The 21162-nt window shown below is 42.5% G+C and overlaps 1 protein-coding gene across 11 annotated transcripts in view; it reads right to left on the reverse strand.

Annotated features, from left to right (window-relative positions):
* The window catches only part of CIITA (class II major histocompatibility complex transactivator), an 807875-nt gene that overhangs the window by 232442 nt on the left and 554271 nt on the right, over nucleotides 1–21162 (reverse strand). For all 11 annotated transcript variants that reach the window (XM_069647820.1, XM_069647816.1, XM_069647817.1 and 8 more), the window contains one exon: nucleotides 10546–10605. In XM_069647820.1, the coding sequence (XP_069503921.1) occupies nucleotides 10546–10605 (60 nt within the window). The remainder of the gene's footprint in view (nucleotides 1–10545; nucleotides 10606–21162) is intronic.

Here is a 21162-nt window from a genome sequence, read left to right on the forward strand (position 1 = left end):
TCGAAGATCTTAGTCAAAATCTGGCTTGCTTTATGAACCACTCGATGATTTAATACGGGAAGCTGCTGACCTAGACACTGAGACTGCTGCCCGTAACCTTAGTTGTAACTCCCATACTGTTGCAATCTGATACCGACAAGTAGCCTCATGTACCGTCTCTGGATCACCAATGAGCCCTGCGGTCTTCCACCCCGCATTTCTAACTCTTGAGTAACAGCGAACTAAGATTGCACATTCTACCATTTCTAGCAATCCACCGACAAATACAAGGTTGAGACTGTTAACCAACCCTATTAAGGAGAACGAGGCCTCTATTTGCACCGCCCGAGATCTGTTGACACGCGTGCTCATTCAAGAACATCTCCCAAAGATATTATGGTTAATCAGGACCACGGTCAGTGTCCCATAGAGGTTTTCACTCCCTGATACTTCAATGCCGAGGGGGGCGATTCCAAATTTACACCCTAAACAGGAGCAGTATTCTGACGATATTTGCTGATACACAATCTCTTGAAGATCTAAGTACATCAGACATATCATTGGTTAGGTTTTTACACCATCAAGATCTTACACAGACCATACATACTATGGATTAAGTCAGGCATAATCTTAAATACCTTGCAGAAGGCCAAATCAGAGTTGTTTCACTTGGGTTTAATTTAACGGCAGGATGATTTACGTAATGAATCCATGGCAACCGATCAACCTCTCTTGAGATCACTACACTCTGCGGTCTCTCCTCTTAAACCGCTATTCAGAATTACTTGCACCCGGGGAGCTTTTGATCATGTGCATGAGGTTACCGCAATCTCACAATCTGGAGCTTGTAAAGCATGGCGCAGGGGCTTTCCTCAAACAGATGTGGAGGAAGCTTGTGCATAACAACCCACTGCTCTAAGCTGAACAGTATGCAGGCTAGCCAGCTGGAACACGAGAGGATTTAAACATTTATTACATCTAGAACATAATCCCCTAAATAATGTTGACATTGTACTGCTTCAGGAGGCTTGGTATACCACATGTCCGATTTGGCACGGATAGAGACTATCTTTGCTTTCAGTCAAAGTTTCACATTGAGGTCACCCTTTGGCTTGGCTCCTAGTAGCAGTCAAAATTTGGCCCCATATATTATTTTGGAACCATGGGCCACGCCCAATACTTACATACAATTGGTAAAAAGTAAAGCTCCAGCTGGCAACCTTGCTATCTTGAATTTATATTGGAACCAGAATGGCATCTCTGATTTTGCCTTTTTCCAATACCTAGAATACATGTTTGAACTTATTGCATTAGACTTCTCAATCATGTTCACTATACTTACAGGAGATTTAAACATCCACTGCCTCATGAGTCAGCCTGCTGAAGCGGATGGAACCACTCAAAAGTGGTTATCCATAATGCGTGACAGATCATTCTTAATGCTAAATAGTGCTCTCAGAGGGGATATTCCCCCGCAGCCCACTTGGAGGAGGGTGAATCATAATGCCATTATTGACTATGTTTGTGTCCAATGCAATATGTTTGACATCATTGAGGACTTTCGGGTTCTCCTACAGGTGCATAGCGATCATGAGTTGCTGGCGTTGAAATGGTCCTGGGTAATTCCCTCACCTCCTCCATATCGATATATGCTTCTGCTTGAGCTTTCGAGTGGCCGCAACAGGTTCCCCTGGATGGTGGGGCAACTGCTCGACTTTAAGCAATCCCTTCGAACTGACCCCCGAGACCTCAACTCAGAGATACTGCTGCTAGACGACCACTATGTGGCTGCCATGTTATATAGGCACAAATATGCTTTTGATCAGGAGGTGGCAAATAAGAAAACTGAATTGCGCAGAATCATTAGACAAGTGTTACATTTACCGTCCTGTGAGAGGCAGGAGGCTCCCCGAATCCTCAAGATGAGGTATAAAAATTGGCACAAAGCCCATCAAGTTGTAATCTACCAAAGAGAATCTGAGTGGGTGTTAGCCGCAATGGCCTCTAAGAACAATGCAGACATCTGGAAGATCATAAATGCTGCATATCAAAACACCCAAGCTCCATATCAGATTCATTCTGTCCCCAAAGAGATTTGGATCCAACACTTCCAAAGATTGCATGCCATTTATTTGGCCCAAAATCTAGAAGATTTGGGCGAATGGACATCGATCGACAATATGTGCTTTGACAAATTGCACATAATGCTTCAGATCAACAAGCTAAGCACCTCCCGAGCACCAGGCCCTGACGGCCTAAATAACCATATGTTTGAATCTCATCCAGAAGAATGGGCTTCAATCCTCTTTACCATCTTTTCTAAGGTCATCAAACAAAGACAAGTCCCCCCGACATGGAGATAGTTCATCATAGTACCTATTTTCAAAAAAAGCAATCGTGAACAACCGGAAAAGTATCGTCCAATCGCACTCTTGGATATTTCGGTCAAGATATTCGGGAGGTTATTATTAAAGGACCTATCTAAACGGGTAAAAGAGGCAAGGGTTTTTGACACACATCAGACAGGATTTGTTCTGGGTTTGAGAACTGCAATTCACTTATTCGCTACATGGGTGATCAAGAGCTATGGCTTCCAGACTAAACAACCAATCTATATGGCCTTTATTGATTTTGAGGCAGCATTTAACTCAGTGTCAAGAGAACCTCTGTTAAAAAACTCAAAGAAGCAAACTGCCCTCCCTACATCTGAGCCTTAGTCGTGCAATTGCACACAAAAACCTTGATACAAATTCGACTGTCCATAGATGGCAACCTGTCTGAACCAACTGCAACACACTGTGGTCTGAAACAAGGGTGCATTTTAGCCTCCTCCTTATTTAATTTCTTAATTGCTGATGTTGGGCGCTTTCAGAAGTCAGTAGTGTCAGACCCTCAAAGATTGGCTCGTATCCGCTACCGTTGCTTTTGTATGCCGATTACTTAAATCTGGTTTCCAAAACACCAAAAGGCTTACAAAATGTACTCTCAGCATTGGAAGCCTATGTTGAGCTAAATCACTTGACCATTAAGTTGGCAAAGATGAACATTTTGATTTGTGGTACAACTCACTTAATAAAATAAAACAAAATATAAATGACATATATATGGATCGCCAACAGCAACCACAAATCAATACTGTTACTTAGGTTTGAACACCAACAATCATCCATCTGATTTGCCATATAAGCTCGAAATAGAGAGAACAGTCCAAACTGCAGCTCCCCAATGAGAATCATCCTAAAAAAACATGGAAAATTCTCCTTAGAGCCTGTCATAAGGTTCTATAAGCAGACATTTATTCCAACCATAACCTATGGTGTAGAGACCAGAGCGCATCAAGATCCGACTTCCTGGACCAAATTGGAAGGTCAATTCTGGAAGAAAATATTGCCTCTCCCGCTTAGTCAGCCTATGTGCATAGTTCTCTATGAATTTGGTCTACTCTCTATGAGTGCAATATGCACTTGGAAAATGCTCAATTTGTACAATAAATTGGTCATTAATGACACTGAAGGATCTTTGCTGTAAATCTTGGCATCATACTTTAAATCAGCAGTAGTGAAAAACCTAAGACCGTGGAAAAATCACATCTCAGCTACTATGCTAGCAGCAGGAATTTCATTAGATATACTGGTAAATGACCCTGAGCGGGCCAAAAAAAAAGTTATGGTACCATGATTGGATCACAACACAACAACAGCGTTTGCATTACTCAAATTTTAAAACTGAGTATTTCCCATGGAAAACTCTTAATAGCCCTGAGCGATACCTAGTTACATTTCCGAGCCCACATTTTCGAACAATGTACTTACGCTTCCGACTTAATCTTTGGCCTACTCGTGAAGTCATTGGTCGAAGAACAAGTGTGGTCAGTCACTCAGAGCCTGCAGATTCTGTAGAAATCACACAGAGACAGAGACGCTCAAACACCTCCTCATCTATTGTAAGACCTTAAGCCAAGGCAGGAGACATTGTCTAGAACGATTATATAAGAACTTCCCTTTTTTCTCCCATGACATGCTATGGAGCAGCCTTCTTAAGGGATAGCAGGACGCTGTCATTTTTGCTGCCATGAACTTTCTGCGCTCATTAAGATTGGAAGATGACAATTAGATCCGTTTGTAACAATATACCACTTTCTTAAAGAACTGCTGCTTATATGTCACTAAAATTACCCAGGACCATTTTAGAACCTTTTATTGTGCGATAGGTTTGAAACCTAAAGCTAGGCATCATTGATATCACCCGACTTGCATTACATTAAGTAGTGAACTAACTTTCTTATAGCTATGTAGGTAAAGGTCGGGTTTCCTTTACAGTGATGCCTAAGCTCTCCTCTTGTATAATTTTTATGGTTTGTAACTTCACTGCATTTTAAAGGGTCGCGGTGTACATTCTTGATATATTTCCATCAAGCACAAGAATGCTATGCGGCCCGACTGTTTTGGTTTTACAGCTCTTTGTAGTTATGATGAAACATGTAAATATGAAATGTAATCTGTATATCTGAATTTTTAGTATTCGAGAAACCCTTGTTTTATGTATTTATATGTAATTTACCGTTGAAAGGTTGCAAGTCAACCGCAAAAATAAAAACATTTATTTAAAAATTTAACAAAATAATATTAATGAGTCACAATTGAAGAGTCCGCCTCTGCGGAGAGTGACTGCCTGGTGGTAACCAAATCTACCTCAATGTCCCATGCCTGGCTCATTGGGATGCCTCAAAAAAAAGGTCATGATTTATGATGAAAGCATTTGAAAGCTATCACCTTGCCAGTGTGCTTCACTGGACATCCTTCTGGTTTTTTAACAAGCTTACCTCTGAAAGGGCCCAGTATGATGGCTGGGCTTTTGCTGGGCCCAGTATGATGGCTGGGCTTTTGCTGGGCCCAGTATGATGGCTGGGCTTTTGCTGGGCCCAGTATGATGGCTGGGCTTTTGCTGGGATCTCGAATTCTAGCAGCCATTTCAAGGACTGCCTTTTTATGTAAGTGCCCCCTTGAGATTTCTGTTTTTTCTCCCAAGGGCCACTCCACTCCAGTAGACTAGCACCAAGATGCAGTTATGCACTACAAAGATTGTACTAACATTATTCTAACCAGTTGATAAATGTGGACACTTTTTTTTTAGCAAGTGCACACACCTTACACCGAAGGTCATCATTCATTTCTGTTTCCAAGCTTTTAGCCCATTTATCCTGAGAACCATGAGCGACAAATCCCTCATTCAATTGCAAAACAGTGTAGAAATGTGATATTGTTGATACATGTCTAGGAATGAATAATAAAGTTCATATATGGATGTACATTAGGCTCGGTTGGGAAGACAGACCATTTAGAGCAAAAGGCAGATTGAATTTGCATGCATTGTAAAGTAATGGAAGCCCCATTGACCATCCTATAATGCATTTCGGACAGGTATAAAAGCGACATTTGGAAAAGGAGCCCCCGGAATGGTAAAATCTAAACCTCTCCCCAAACCTGAGATACATTCTTAACTCTAATTTAGGAGAAACATTTCAATGCCATATGAGTACCTCACGAAGGTAGGCCTCAAGAATATTCAACGGCTTCATTATTGTCTGCCAGATATTTAGAGTCCTCTTTAGAAGGTCCAAGGAACTGGCAGCCCTTAGACCCTTAGGCTCATTTTACCGCCCGCCTTCAGCTCAATTTTAACATGAAGAAATCATTCAATGTTACCATTTCCATAGGATATATAGCTGGTTTGGGTCACACCATCCATTGAATATGGCTTGGGCATATCTGTGAGATTCATGCGTATTGTGCCTGGGTGCCATAAATACTATGTTACCATTCTGCATAGGATATCAAGGTCCGACAAGATTTAGATATTACAGAGATAATATAACTTAGGTAATTCTACTATCTTGAACAATGCTGCCCGACCCATCAATGAGATGGGTAAGTTAAGACACCTATTTAATTTGGACCACAGAATGGTTAAGTAAGTCCCAATATTCCTGGCACACAATGCAGAATGGCTGCTGGGCACTACGACACCCCAAAATGTTATTGATTGAGGTGCCACATAAGGATGAACTTGCCAGTTGGGGGGCACTGTTTTGCAGGTTAAAAGAAATATTTCTGATGTAAACCAATTGAGAGATAGGCTGAGTACTCACCAAACGTACCTATGTCTGATAAACATGAGCTAAATTATATATACTTTTATAATACTATGGAATGCCCCAATAATGGTTGTATGCTCTGTACACATTTCACCAGAGTAATTTCCCACTGACAATACGTTCTCATCTGACAGTTGTGAGGAATCTGAAGGTGTCCTCAATTCTTCCTCCTATATATCTGCCTCCCAGGGGGCCAGGGAAAGGCCATTGCTTTTGGATCCTGACCCTGGGGGTGGATATGCGAGAGAGGATCACCTGGGTGGAGGAGACCTGGGGGGTGGAGGTGAGGCACCCTTGGATGAGTCGTGGTATGCCCCATTTCCCTTCCACAAGGAATCAGATGTCCCCCAAGCCTTTATATGGTATTACCAATCATGTCCGTATATTTCCAGATAACACTCTCCTCACACACATCTGTCAGGTACTAGGACAAGTAGAAGACAACACAGAGTTATACATATCTCCTTTTCTAACTCAGACATAATAAAACACAACTCTAGTACTGAGATGAAGAAGAGAGATACAAAAGTATACAGGTGGAACAACCAGGCAAGTCCGCCTAATGGGTTTTGCAATGGTCAGGCGATTGGAATTAAGGACTCACACCTGAGGTCCCCTAACAATCCAAATGGATATAAAAAAAACTCGCCACATGGAGCAAAGGGGGACGGGCTGGAGAGAAGGGAGCTGGAGACACATGAGCCGGGAGCTGTGTCATGCAGGAGAGAGAGACACAGAGGCTGAAGCTGGTCGCGAGAGGGTCTGTAAATCCTGCTACCCTCCTTATCAGGTACATGCAGCAGGAGCTGTGGTACACCCAAGAACACAAGCCGCCGTGGGAAACCAAGAGAGTGAGTTGTGCTCTCTGTGGCTGACGCAAGGGAAAGGGAAGCTTGTTGAAGTCGGGAAGCAGAACGAGGAGCATTAAGAGTCCCTTCGCGTAGGACAACAAACAGAAGGGAGCTGTTGTGTGCAACCAGTGAGTGGAAACCAGGGAAACACTCATACCGGGGTGCTCCGAGAGCTTGTAACAGAGTAACCTTTTGAATACTGAACTTTGGATCAAGAAAGAAAGACTTTTACAAACGAATATAAAGTATTGAAAAGTATTGCCCACAGTCAAAGGGTGTCTATAAACCTGTAAAATATCAGCAAGTACCTGGGAATATTGATCTGAATGAAAACTGTAGTGTTGAAAATAATGCTGCCATTGACAAGAGTCATTTGAAACTGTGTGAAACAAGCAGTGGCAAGAGCAATTGGGAACTGAGTGAAACACCCATTGGCAAGAGACATTGGAAACTGTGTGAAACAAGCATTGGCAAGAGCCATTGGGAACTGGGTGAAACAAGAATTGGCAAGAGCCATTGGAAACTGTGTGCTTTGAGAAACCAAATAGTGGCCAAGAGTCACAGAAGTGTGTGAAGTGGCAACAACTGAGAAGTGGCTAAAAAAGCAGTGGCATCGTGCATACCCGAAATTGATAAGATTAAACAAGTAAGGTGTATCGGTTGCATGACCTGCAATGGATGGACCATCTGGTCCAACAATTGCGCCTAGTCTGAGGACACCCACCTACTGATAAGCCACATAAGAGACTTGCTGAGAAACCTGTTGAAAAACTATGTAAGAGATTTCCTGCGAAGTTTGATGTGAAACAGAGAGTAAGGAACTGTAGTTGTGAAGCTTGCAAAGAATAACAAAACCAGATGAGCTGCGGAGTGTCCCTGGAAATTGTGTTGTGAAGAGGACCAAGAAAGCTAGGGGAAGGGAACCCTTGGCATTGGAAACGGTCTTGAAACTAGGGGAAGATAACCCCTTTTGCAAGTCCGAAGCTGGAAGAAGCTCAGAGTATTTCCTTTTAACATTTATTCCTTTTTCAATCCAGGAGCTGGAAGAAGCTCAGCAGTTTTACTTTGAACACTTATTCTTTTGACTTTGAGAACTCCATACAGTGCATACAAATAGATATGAGGGCAAGTCAATGTTTTGGAAACAGACCGTTATTTTCTTTTTGGAATTCCTGACGCAGACTATCATTAGTTTCATTTAGGTAGGGAAAGCCAACTTTAGCATAGGGCCAGTTAGGCCCTTTGTCCAACCCTTATTTTCAGTTAAATAAGAACTTGTTACAAACTTGACTCTGTTGTCTGTGTCTAACTTCATGATGCCTTCAGATAGTACAATACTTACTAGTTGAGTTAATGGCCTGCCCAGCCTATCTGCTTCCACATAAGGTTTAGCTATTGTTGCAATAAAGAAATATTGTGTTTCCCTTTCTGGATTTTCACAAAATATATCCAACTCGCATTTAACATCTGCTAGCAACATCAGGGCATTCATGTATTGTTGCTCCTTAGACTTCAATCTTATTTCAAACATTTTAAATTCCTTACAGATACTTCAAATACCACAAACCCTGCATACATGCCCATGCCTTGCATTCATACCTTAAATGCTTGCCATAGCCTACCTCCTATGGAGAAAGAGCCTGCATTTGTATATAAGAAAAGATGTATATCTTCAAAAATATTCATCTCAAAAGCAGGATCTTACAAAGCTGCTGGTTTGGGCCTCCGAGGTAGTTTACTCACTACTCCGGTTCATTAAGGCGATTTAGAAACCACAAAGTCAAGGCTCTGTTGAGGGCAGATTACTGGTGGTGCAAATGGACACTGATGTTGAGGAATAAGTTAAGTTGTCTGGGGCATGTGCTGATAGAAAAAGAGTGTAAAAGGAGAGAAAGCAACTGCTGGGACTTATTTCACTTGTTGATGTGTATTCTAAGTAGCCCAAGATCGAGGTTGTGGGTGAAATTAATACAGGAGTGTGATTACGTTTCTTCCTGGAATATTTTGTCCGAAAGCTGATCACAGAAAATGGTGTTAAACTTTAAGTTTACTTATGTAGCACAGCTTAAACCTCAGAAGAGGTACATTGGTATATGACACGATTCTAACAGGCTAAGGCTCTTGCCCAGTGGGGTTGAAAAAGTGGAATCTGAATAACAGAATCAAATTCAGAATGCAGGTTATTCATGGAAAAAGAAGGTTTTTAGCTGTTTTCTACAGAACCCCCCCATAAATAATTAAGAAAACTAATTTGACAAGTTTTTTCGGCAAAAACTCTTCGTAAAAACACCCATCGTAAAAACAGGTGTTGATGAAATGATATAGAAACGAGTAGAATTCTGGCTAGCAATCTTTGAATTCTTTTTAGTATTAAAAGCAAATATATGAGAAGGCAACTGAATGACAACCATCAAGTCAGGAAGTTGCAAATGCTTGAATGAAAGCAGATGTATGAGTTTCTTCATTTGGCGTATTAGGCTGAAACAGATCCCAACCACCTTGTTAATCTGATGGGCCTATAGGCAAGAGAAACCCGGCTGCCACTGGCGATGCTTACGTTTTGGACTTTTGTTTACTGGATTTGCTGGGGTATTAAGGACATTTAGGCAGAAGGGTGGTTTCCAGACAACTGAATTTGGATCTTAACCTGTAGAAAAAGTTAAATCAGAAGATGATGACACCCAGTCTAGATGTAATAGAATGTGGGTGCTAGTTGTGCATGTGCAACAGTTCAGAGTTGTGAATCATTTTTGCAAGAGTTGAAGGTAACAATTAAAGAGAGGTGGGTTGGGTGCAGCCTCTTGAAGTACCCCACACAATCATTGAAGAAGGTGATTTAAGAGTCAACTGCCACTAAGAGGGATCTAATTTGTAAACAGCTTGCCATCCATGAAAGGGCTGAGCATGTGATGCCAAAAAGATGAGGTCTGTCCAGGAGGATGGTGTGGTTGATGGTGTCAAATGAGGCAGAGGGATTTAAAGACAACACAATTCTGCCACTGCTTCCATTCTTTCCATTCTCCTTCCTCTTGTTATCGTAAATCCTGGAGATGCTGATGACCTATGTGCTATAGCAAATATGGAAAGAAGCCTGTCTGACTTCCATAATTTGTGTTGATTCCCTGTGCTTTGGTAGTTGTACCAACACAGCTGCCTAAATGATCTCGCCTATGGAGGGCAGGCTTGAGATGGGACGATAGCTGGCATGATTTTGTGGGTCACCACCTTTCTTTTTTATTAGGGGTAGGAATGGGGCATGTTTCAGGGGATCGGAAAAGTGTCTAGATATAAAGGAAAATGTTTTTTTATAATGTTTTTAATTGGGTCCGATATTGCTAGGAAGATAGATTTTATTATTTTTGCTGAACATAGGTCACTAGGAGAGCCAGGGGGATTACTCTTGACAGTAGATGATAGGTGTCGTCTTCCGTTAAAGGGGTAAAAGAAGCTAAATCGAAAGCAAAGGACTTAGAGTCCCAGTATGTGTTGAGGACTTCATAATCAGGCAAGGGACATTTTGCTTACATTTCAGTAGGAATAGTCCAACTCTTTGTCTCTTACCTGGTGTACTTGCAGCATTGAAAGGTGAGACAATTTGCGGGGATATCTGTGGTGGTGAAGCTAGAACACAATTACACAACAAGCATGAGAATGGCTACATTATAGTACACAACAATGATGTAAACTGTACATTCAAACCTTTTTTTGCTGTTTTTGCACTAGATACAGTAGATCACAGAAAACCAAATCAGACCTTAGCTCTAATAAATGTTGGTGACCATTTATGGTTTAGCAGGTACACACAAACTTTTCTTTTCTCCATTCTTTCTAGGTAAATTGTCAGAGATCTGCTCATAAATATTTAATTAATTCGTTTGATCAAGATTTCATTTGGATTCAACCACTGGCAGGTGTTTGTAGTAAAAATAAGAAGTGAGCTGTTAGAACAGAGCAAGGAATACAGGTCACCGAGGCAAAGAACAGGATGTACTAAAAAATGCAATCAAGTATATTTGGATCAGTCAAAGACTTTCTAACCCCCTTCGTAGGACATTGAGTCGGGAGAAAATTGGGAGGGAAGACTGTTCGGAACATGAAAGGATATAAAATTGCTCTTTTCATCATTATTTACTGGTGGAAACATGGTCTCTTCCAGTAAATTAGGAACCATGCATATTCTGCATAGAGCTGGTGCGCTATATATATATATATATATATATACATATATATATGTATATATATATATATATATATATACATATGTATATATATATATATATATATATATATATATATATATATATATATATACACACATATGTATATATATATATATATATATATATATATATATATATATATATATATATATATATTATTTGCCGGGCATGAGTGTCCTAGCTAAAGGCTTCCAAGTCATCCTACTTTTTTCAAACACAATCTTGCTCTGCGTCTGTAATACTTGCCTTTCCGGATGTTTGGACTACAACTCCCACTAACCCTGGCCTGCATAGCTAATGGTGAGGGGATCACTGGAATTGTAGTCCATAACATTTGGAGAGCCACAGGTTGCAGACCCCTGCTCGACGTAAAACATCTAATGTATAAGATGCTGCTGCTACATTATATTGTGTTCTGTAAAGCTCTCTGCAGCTCCTTAGAAGTAAGCCCCTAAATATCTCAATAAGGACATGCTCCTTGGAATGTAACTTTGTCAGCTAAAGACAGGCATCTTTGGAAAGATGCTGATAACTGCAAGCTGGCTGAGCACTATGGTCCAGACGAATACATGCAGGAGACCCGACGTGCCCCTTCCAACCGGATGCATTCCCTTTTTGGTTTCCTAACCATAGCTTTATGGGAGGATACCTCCACATACCCCCTGCTTTTTCCACTTTCCCCTGAATCCTGCTTACCTTATACTTACTTTGCCACAGGGAGACCTGTTTTATTATTGGTTTTGTCTTTGATGATAATGAATTACCTTTTCTGAAAAATGTGTCCTGAAAATTCAATTTGTTAACATTTTCTGGGAACAATGGTAGCATTATGTTCTTGACAAGTTAAAAGTATGTACAGGACCGGACAAGACTTCCAAATCTATTCACGTTGTAACTAATGTTACAGTGCATTCCGAAGGCTCGTGAACCCTTTTGTTTTCACAGAACAAAGTCCTTTTTTGACAAGCCTTACTTAGACAAGTTAAACAAATATGATACAATAACAAAAATAAATTACATGTGCAGTCCACGCCATGCATACATAACACCAGAGGTGATTGCAAATTGTGACAGAACATTAAATTGTGACAGAACATTAAATTGTGACAGAACATTACATTTACAGAACACTGGGCCTCATTACAAGTCAGGCGGTGGACCATGGTGCTATTAGCACCATGGTCCATGCCGGTTTCCGCCATGGTGGATGGCGGAATTACCGCCCCATTCCAACTTGAGTGGGGCGGTAATTCCCCATTCACCATTTGCCCTTCCCCATTCCCATTTTTGCCCCATAGGGCATAATGGGGATGGGGAAGGCGCTAATTACGGCACCGTAAATTACGGTGCCGTAATTAGCACCAAGGTCGCTTAGCACCTTGGACTTTAACACCTGCAAAAAGCAGGCGTTAAAGTGTGAATCAGGCGTTAAGGGTTTAACGGCGCCGACGCTCTTTACGGCGCCGTTAACCCCTTAACGCCTGACTTGTAATGAGGGCCACTGTGTTTGACATATGTCCAACATGCACAAGTCAGAAATGATACCAGCAACTCCTAGGAATTTGCAAAGAAGGTCCAAAAGGATATAGTCAATCATCACTCCCAGGGCATTCACAAAGAGAAAAACAGGAAGTGGTGTACTGTTTATCCTGCTGCCTTCAGTGCATGTCATGCTCATCTCTATCACCCTTTTTTGACTTGGAATTAATTCACACAATTTTGAAGAGTAGGCCAAAGTATACACTTTGTAAGCACAATTCAAATGTGTTAATTTAAATTGCATACACAGAAGAAATACACTTTATTTAAGAAAGGAAATTGATTTAAAAAAAAATGCAGTCTAGCATCTCAAGTGCCCATGAGGGTTCACAACTGCAGGCTTCTATTGTCAACAACCCTAAGTGATATTTTTCGATTTTATTTTACTGTATTAGTTTAATTTAGTTTAGTTAAATGTATTATATCTATATAGAGCAACATACCAGATAATTCAGGTTTCAATATGCTGTATGTATAGGAAATCACATAAAAGTTTTATCTAAAATTACAGCACAAAACAATTGAAACATACTGAAAACAGTAACAATATTTAGTCAGGTGTCAAACAAAACATAATGTCCAACAATCAAAATAACAGCAGCAAGTATCTGATAAATAGAATCTAGATGGTCAGGTTAGAAAGGTACTGGGGACCCAATCGAAAGAGAGTCTTCCACACAATGCTTGCTGCTTTGTGGTTAACTTATTGGGGTATGGTAGGTCAGCACAGTGGCAGTCTCTAAGCAGAGGTATGCTCAGAACATCTACATTCTTAAACCCATCCTATCTCCCTATACAGAACCATGTGCTGCTTCTGTATAGGGAGATACAGTTGCATCACCAGTGGTTAAAAGAAGAAGGTTGAGTCAACAGGACATACCCATTTCAAAACTTCGATATGGCTGTGGGTCGGAAAAAAATATCTGGGCTCAGGAAAAAGAAATGGTACTTGGGGGATCTCCACAGGTGAGAAAAAGCCCCCTGACTTGAATGCTTTCAAGCAACACAAGTTGTCCCACATCCAAGTCTGAAAGGGGTGCAGCCATTCACCCACCCCATCTTTCCCTGAAACACCAGCAAGTTGTATCACTAACTTGCTTTCATCTGCATACATTTGAATATCCAAAAAGAGGGCCAGGATGTAAGCATTGAAGAGCCGGGAAAATGGCGAGGAACCCTGTGGCACACTGTCTGTCACAGTTGTCACAAATAACCAGTGCGCTCCAAGAATTACCCGCAGACCAGTCAGGAAGGACCGGCCTCAGCGTATTGTAGGGTTATGGACCCCAAACCATCGGCATGGAAACTGACAACTATACTCTAATCGATGGCATGAAATGCATCGCACAGGCTGAGTACGATCATGACGTATTCTGGGTTCTGGTGACCAGAGATGACGCTGGAAGCAAGTTATTATAAAAGGAAAAGTAGCTTTATTGTAGTTACAGGGTAAGCTATAGAAGGAAGGTATGAGCTCAAGGTATATACATCTTCTCCAGTATCTCTCCCTATCTCCCATACTACTGGAAACACCATGGTTCAAGAATTCTAAAGCAGGCGGCAGTAGCTTCAAACAGTTAGCCCCTAAACACTGGAACTCCCTTCCCAATAGCATCAAAGAAGTGAGCTCCCTTTCTGGCTTCAAAAAATCACCCAAAACATGGCTTTTCAAATAACTTCAAGTCCAACAACTCTGTAATTGTAAATATAACTGGAACTTCTCTCTTGCATAATCCTTTCTAAATATGCCTTTTGTGCGCACCATAGTATTAATGTTAAGAATGCCCAGTATATATGTGTAATCATGTGTTTACTATCTATGCAAATGTTTAAGAATGATCTATGTAATCTCGCTGTGATACCCGATGGTCTGGACGTGAAACAAATGTAATAAATAAATACATAAATACATCCTGTCTGTCTTAACTCACACTCCTGGAACCTTGATGTAGTGTAGGATTCCAGGCTACTAGGCTACATTCTGATACTGCATTTGGGCACTTAATACAAGTCACATACTACACATCCTCTCTCTTTATAACAGACACACACACACTTACCAAAAAGCACTGAAACAGGAACTCACATCAAACTACCAAAACAAACATTCATCACCCTCACAATTACCAACCACTTTCTCAACCCTCTCAGCGTACATCTACATTCACATAATTAACGTTCCCCAGCCAACATACAATATCATCAACCAACCATAGAACTAGGACTGCCACTCCTATATCACGTAACCGCCACTTACGGGCACAGACCACATACTAAACCACATTCCATCAACTTCCAAGCATACACACCTTCTACCTTGTCTGCCACACACAGTCTCAGGTCTGCCACACCTGTGGCACTAACACGCACTTACACTCAACCAACCAAATACACAAACTAACATTCTGTAACCATAGCAAAACTCATCTATAACATACAACACTAACTCTCATTCTCACAACAAAGAACCTGCCAATTGCACCAACACACTCATAATTCACTCACATACGCAACTACCCCAAGAAATATATAAAAGTGAGAAAATCAAGAAAAGATACAAAGAACACTAAGATCACAAATAAACAACGTAACTGCACAGATGCAGCACACAAAAGAAACATCACAACAGGGAATGGATCAAATACCCCATTGTGAGCCAGTTGTTATTACAGGAATGTATTCAAATTCAAATTTCTCAAAATAACATGCTTTCACCAATTTCCACTATGCTGGCTAACACCTGCCCAAAACATCATACTTACTGAATTGGGCCACTCATTCACTACACACACTCATTTATACTCATACACTTCAACTAATTATCATATCACCAAGACTCACTCTGGGCACAACTTAATCTGATTCAACTTCACTCATTACCATACACGCATGTAAATCTATAACATGACATCTCACACTTCATACTACTAACGATAAACGTACAATGTCATTCATGCACACACAATTGGCAATTTTTCAAAATACATTTCCTTTCACCCACATTAATACCTCATATTGTACATTTCAACAATTGCAATTCCACTGCATAGACATTTCCTATAAAACTGCATAACTGCATTAAATATCATCACTTTATCATTAACACTTCTCTAATATCTCATATTGCCTAGAAGTCCATGGTACGTCCACCTTAAATCCTGAAAATTCCTTAAAATGTTAAAATATCCAAATATTTGCACTTACTTAAAATATCATTCAAACTTATCATCTAAATCTCCATATTAACCTAAGAGTCCCTTGTGCGTCCAGGATGCACCTTAATTCCTGCACATCCTCATAAATCTTAAACACTAATATATTAGAATTTGCATTTTCAAAACTATTAAATACATTTTCTATGTTTCTGTGCCATCAGCAACCACCATGCTCTCCACATTCATTCTACTTTCACTCACATGCACCTTCCCAGCCAGGAGCCAAAACTCACTCCAAACATACGTCAAACAACAATGGTACCTATCCACAAGATTGCTGAAGTGACATATTAATTACCCTTATCACCATAGACATCTTGCACTCACATGAAACCAGCAACAAAACCAGAAATACATTGCTTACATTAGTTAAAACACATTTCATTTGCAATAGAAATAACCAAATTGGAAACACGTTTAAACCAAATTACATCATGGAAGTCCCTGAATTGGTCGATGACTCTGCCGGCAGCCACAGAACATAAACAGCATCACATATTACTGACTCCATAATCCTAACGTACTTATCCACTGCTGGACATTGAGAAGGAATACATTTTTCCTTGCACTTTGTAGTAGTTGCTCGTGCTTCCGCGAGCTCTTGTCTAAGGTTCTAGAAGTAGAATGTTGATGTGTTAATGTTCGGGGGGTGGCGGTTGGTTGAGAGAGAGAGATAAAGGAGCAGGGAAGAGATGATGTACGGAGTTCGGGTTTGAGAAATAAATACTTAAATAACTTACCTGTGGAGGTCGCGTTATTACACTGGCGACGAGGATATTCAAACCCGACCCACGCGCCTTGCCAGCCGTACATCATCAGGAGCTTCAGCTGGTTTTCGGGGCTGCGCTCCCGGACGTGGTCGAGCGCGGCCTCCGACGTGAAACGTGTCAGCTGGCCAGCGCTAACTTGCTTTCAGTGCCGGCCGAGCCGCGCTCCCGGAGGAGGTCGAGCGCGGCGCATGGCACGGAGTGCAGCCGTGCTTGAGGCTGAGCGGCTGCTGTCACGACGAAGAAGATCTTGCCGAGCCGCGCTCCCGGAGGAGGTCGAGCGCGGCTTGAAGGAGGGTGAGGTCGAGCCGTGCCGTGGATAAAGGGACTGAGAAGCAGTATAGGTGAGAGGCGGACCCTGGGAGGGGGCACAGTCCGGCGCTCTTCATCGCGGAAGGCGCTGAAAGTACTCGAGGTCCTGCTGTTCGACTCCGCCCACTATAAGACAAAGTGAGCGGAAGGCTTCCTGTTTAAAAGGGGTGTGGCTGCAAAACCTGAACTGCAAGGAGGAGGTTAACTCCTTGTGTGCAGACTTTAAAGGAACTGCAATTTTTGATACCATATTTTCAAGAGGAGGGAAGTGACTAGAGCTTGCCTGTGTAACATTATTCTGCAAACCATACCACCTGTTTTCTTTAAAAAGGTTTTGGTGTGGAGTACTATCTTAATAGTGGACAAGGTGTATGTTTTAGCACCTTATTGTTCACGGAAGTGCGCAGAAAATTTCACTAATTTCATAGCAATTGACCCCTGTCATTGGCTATGTCGGTGCCCGTGACCATGCAGCACAGCAATGCCCGTCCTCCCCCAGCCTTTCTTCCAAATCCGGGGGAGCCCCCCATTGCATGGGAGCTTTGGGTGGACACTTTTAAGGTATACCTCAGAGCGTCAGGTGGTTCCAGGATGTCTGATGATGACAAGGAAGCGACCCTACTCAATTGCCTTGGTACGGAGGGTTTGAGGGTGTTCAGACACCTTCCGGGCCAGGATGTTTTGGCTTTGTCTTCAGGAGAAGGAGATGGTGAAGGGGGGCAGGCAGTGATTTTGGCATTTGAGACTGCTCTTAAAAAACTTGAGACACGTTTTGGCAAAAGAGCAAACATTGTGCTTGAGAGGTATCATTTCTTTTCAAGGGCACAAGGTCCTGGCGAGAACATTGATTCGTATGTGACGGCACTGCGCACCCTCATTTCTACTTGTAAGTTCACGGGCATGGCAGAAGAATACATTCGTGACCAGATCATGATGAGAACTAGTGACTCGAAGGTTAGGGAGAGGTTGTGGACAGAGAAGGATCCTCCGTTGGAGAAAGTAATTGAAATAGCCCGTGCCCTGGAGGAGTCAAGGAAGAGTGTCAAAGAAGTGACGGAAAAGGCGGACATTGTACACATGGTTCAGCCACGCAAGAATGAAGAAAGTCGAGCCAAGGACAAGGATCAAAGAGTCACGCCGAATAGCAGAGAATTCTGCAAGAAATGTGGTTGGAGGGGTCATGTTGCTGGTGCTAGGGAATGTCCTGCTTCTGCCGTTGTGTGCAGAAAGTGCAAGGGAAGAGGACATTTTGCCCGCATGTGTAAGGCTATACCACAGAAGGAAGTGGTGCGGATGGTGGACCCCGAAGAAGATGATAGTAATGTAACGGTTGTAGGATATGTTAGTCCTTCTGTTAGGGCGGATGTGCTTCCAAAAGAAGGTGCACTGTTGAGTGTGGGACCGTCGGGAAAAAGTGCGTGGGCTACTCTTAATGTGAATGGAGTTCCCCTCAGTGTGTTGGTTGACACGGGTTCTCCATACACTATGATTTCTCCTGAGATGTATAAATCTAAGTTCCATAAGGAGGTGTCTAGTCTTAACCCGTCTGATATTAATCCTTGTGCGTATGGCCGTGTTCCAATTAAAGTATTGGGATATGAGTGGGTTGAAATTGAATTTCATGGCAGAAAAACCAGAGGAAAACTGTATGTAGCTTGTAAGGGCGATCCGGTTATTGGGTGGGAGGAGCAGGCTGCCCTGGAGATGGAGATTCGACCTGGCAAAGCTGTCCCGGTTTTGTGCGTAAGCAAGGAAAGAGAAGGTAGTTTGAGTGAAGGAAGTGTGTTGACAGCCGATAATCTCCAAAAGAAATTTCCGTCAGTTTTCTCCTCCGTCCTGGGCAAGTTGCGGGGTTTCTCACACAAGATCGTGCTCAAGAGGAATGCTGTTCCCGTTGTGCACAGAGTTAGGCGTGTACCCATCATGGCACGTGAAAGTCTCCAGACAGAACTTAAAAAGCTGATGGAAACTGGTGTAATAGAGGAGGTAGAGTCATCAGAGTGGTTAGCCCCGGTTGTATTGGCACGTAAATCCGATGGTGGTATGAGGATGTGTGTTGACCTAAGAGATTTAAATTCAAGTATCTGGATAGACAGGCATCCCTTACCGAATATACAGGAAATGCTTTCACTTGTGGGAGGGGCATCTTGTTTCTCCACCTTAGATTTGTCATCTGCCTATCACCAGGTGGATTTGCACATTGAATCACGACATCTTACATCGTTCATTACGCCATTTGGAGCTTTCCGTTTCCGGCGTATGCCATTTGGTTTGGCATCCGCCTCCGCTGTTTTCCAGCGGGTGATGCAAAAGTTGTTTTGCGGAGTGGATGGTGTGGAATATTTCCAGGACGATATCTTGGTGTGGGGCAGGTCACGTGAGGAACACAATGAAAGGATTCTACGAGTTTTGGGCATTTTGGAGAAGAGTGGTTTGACGGTCAAATTAAGTAAGTGTAAGATAGGGGTGGAGAGTGTGACTTATTTAGGACACACGCTGGATGCCATGGGGATACATCCCAAGGCTGAGTTGGTGAAGGCGTTATGTGAAGTATCTCCACCCACCAGTAAGGACCAATTACGGTCGTTTTTGGGATTGGCCGAATATTATAGTAGGTTTATTCCCACGTACTCCGACAAAACTGTGGCCATGAGAGCGTTGCTCAAAAAGGGCGTACGTTTTGAGTGGTCAGGGTCATGCCAACTAGAATTTGAAGGCTTGAAGGCTCAAGTGGACCAGGCTCCATCGTTAGCTTCCTTTTCTCCATCTAGGAAGACGGTTTTGACAGTGGATGCTAGTGAGTATGGGGTAGGGGCAGTTCTTGAACAGTGTTTTGATGGATCGTACCGCCCCATTGCTTTTGCGTCTAGGGTTCTTAGTGAAGCAGAACGTAGATATGCTGTCATAGAGAGGGAGGCCTTGGCAGCTGTCTGGGCATCCAAAAATTTTAGAACATTCTTGTGGGGAGTAGAATACACATTACGCACCGATCATAAACCCCTAGTGCATGTTTTGACATCTAAGGGTTTGTTCCAGGCATCGTCTAGAGTGATGCGCTGGATGGCAGACATGAGTGAGTATAATTTTAAGGTGGAGTACTTACCTGGCACTAAAAATATGGTTGCAGACGGTCTATCTCGTTTTCCCCGGCATGATGTAAGTGCGGAAAACTCAAAACAGGCTGTGATGAGTGATGAATATGTGTTGGTGGCCAAGGTGTTTCCGGCAGTAAATGAGCAGGAATGGGGTAGAGAATGTGCGATGGACCCTGTGTTGAACAAAATCAAGACTGCTCTTACTACAGGTGCAGGCAAGGATGAATTGGACAAGTCGTTCGGACAAGTATGGACAGAGTTGTCTGAAGGTCCGTGGGGCATTGCCAGGGGTACCAGGTTAATACCACCTGAATCTCTTAAGGCCAAGTTGGTGGAGTTGGCTCATGAAGGGCATATCGGGAGATCTATGACGAAAAGAAGGCTGAGAGAAGGGTATTGGTGGCCCAAGATGGATGAGGAGGTTGAGAAGGTAGTTAAGGATTGTATGGCTTGTTCAGTCAGTGATAAAAGTAAGACAACGTCGCCCCAACCCGTACAGCCTTTGGAAGTGCCGCAAGACGTGTGGTCAAAAGTGGCAGTAGACATTATGGGTCCCATGGACACTTTGGGTGGAGGTTTCAGATATTTTGTGGTGTTAGTGGACTATACCTCTAGGTGGGTGGAGGCCACGGCCTTGTCCTCGGTCACCACTGAGAAGGTGATTGACTTCTTGTCAGCAGTGTTTGACAGGGAAGGGGTTCCGGCTGGAATAGTCTCCGATAATGGTCCCCAATTTGTATCAGTCGCCATGCAAGAGTTCTTCTCCAAACTAGGAATTCGTCACCATAAAGTGGCTTTGTACAATCCAGAGGCCAATGGATTAGTTGAACGGATGAACAGGTTTGTGAAGGGGGCAGTTCAGTTGGCCATCGCAAATGGTCTGCCATGGTGCAGTGTGGTGACTGAAGCTCTAAAAGCCTATAGGGTTACCCCTTCATCCTTTACTGGAGTGTCTCCTTTTGAGTTAATGAGAGGGAGAAAACCAGGATCTAAACTAAGGGTGGCCTCTCTTGGGGGTGGTGTACAAAGT

This window comes from Ambystoma mexicanum, chromosome 2q (assembly GCF_040938575.1).
Source record: "Ambystoma mexicanum isolate Mex_15411 chromosome 2q, UKY_AmexF1_1, whole genome shotgun sequence".
Classification (NCBI taxonomy): domain Eukaryota; kingdom Metazoa; phylum Chordata; class Amphibia; order Caudata; family Ambystomatidae; genus Ambystoma; species Ambystoma mexicanum.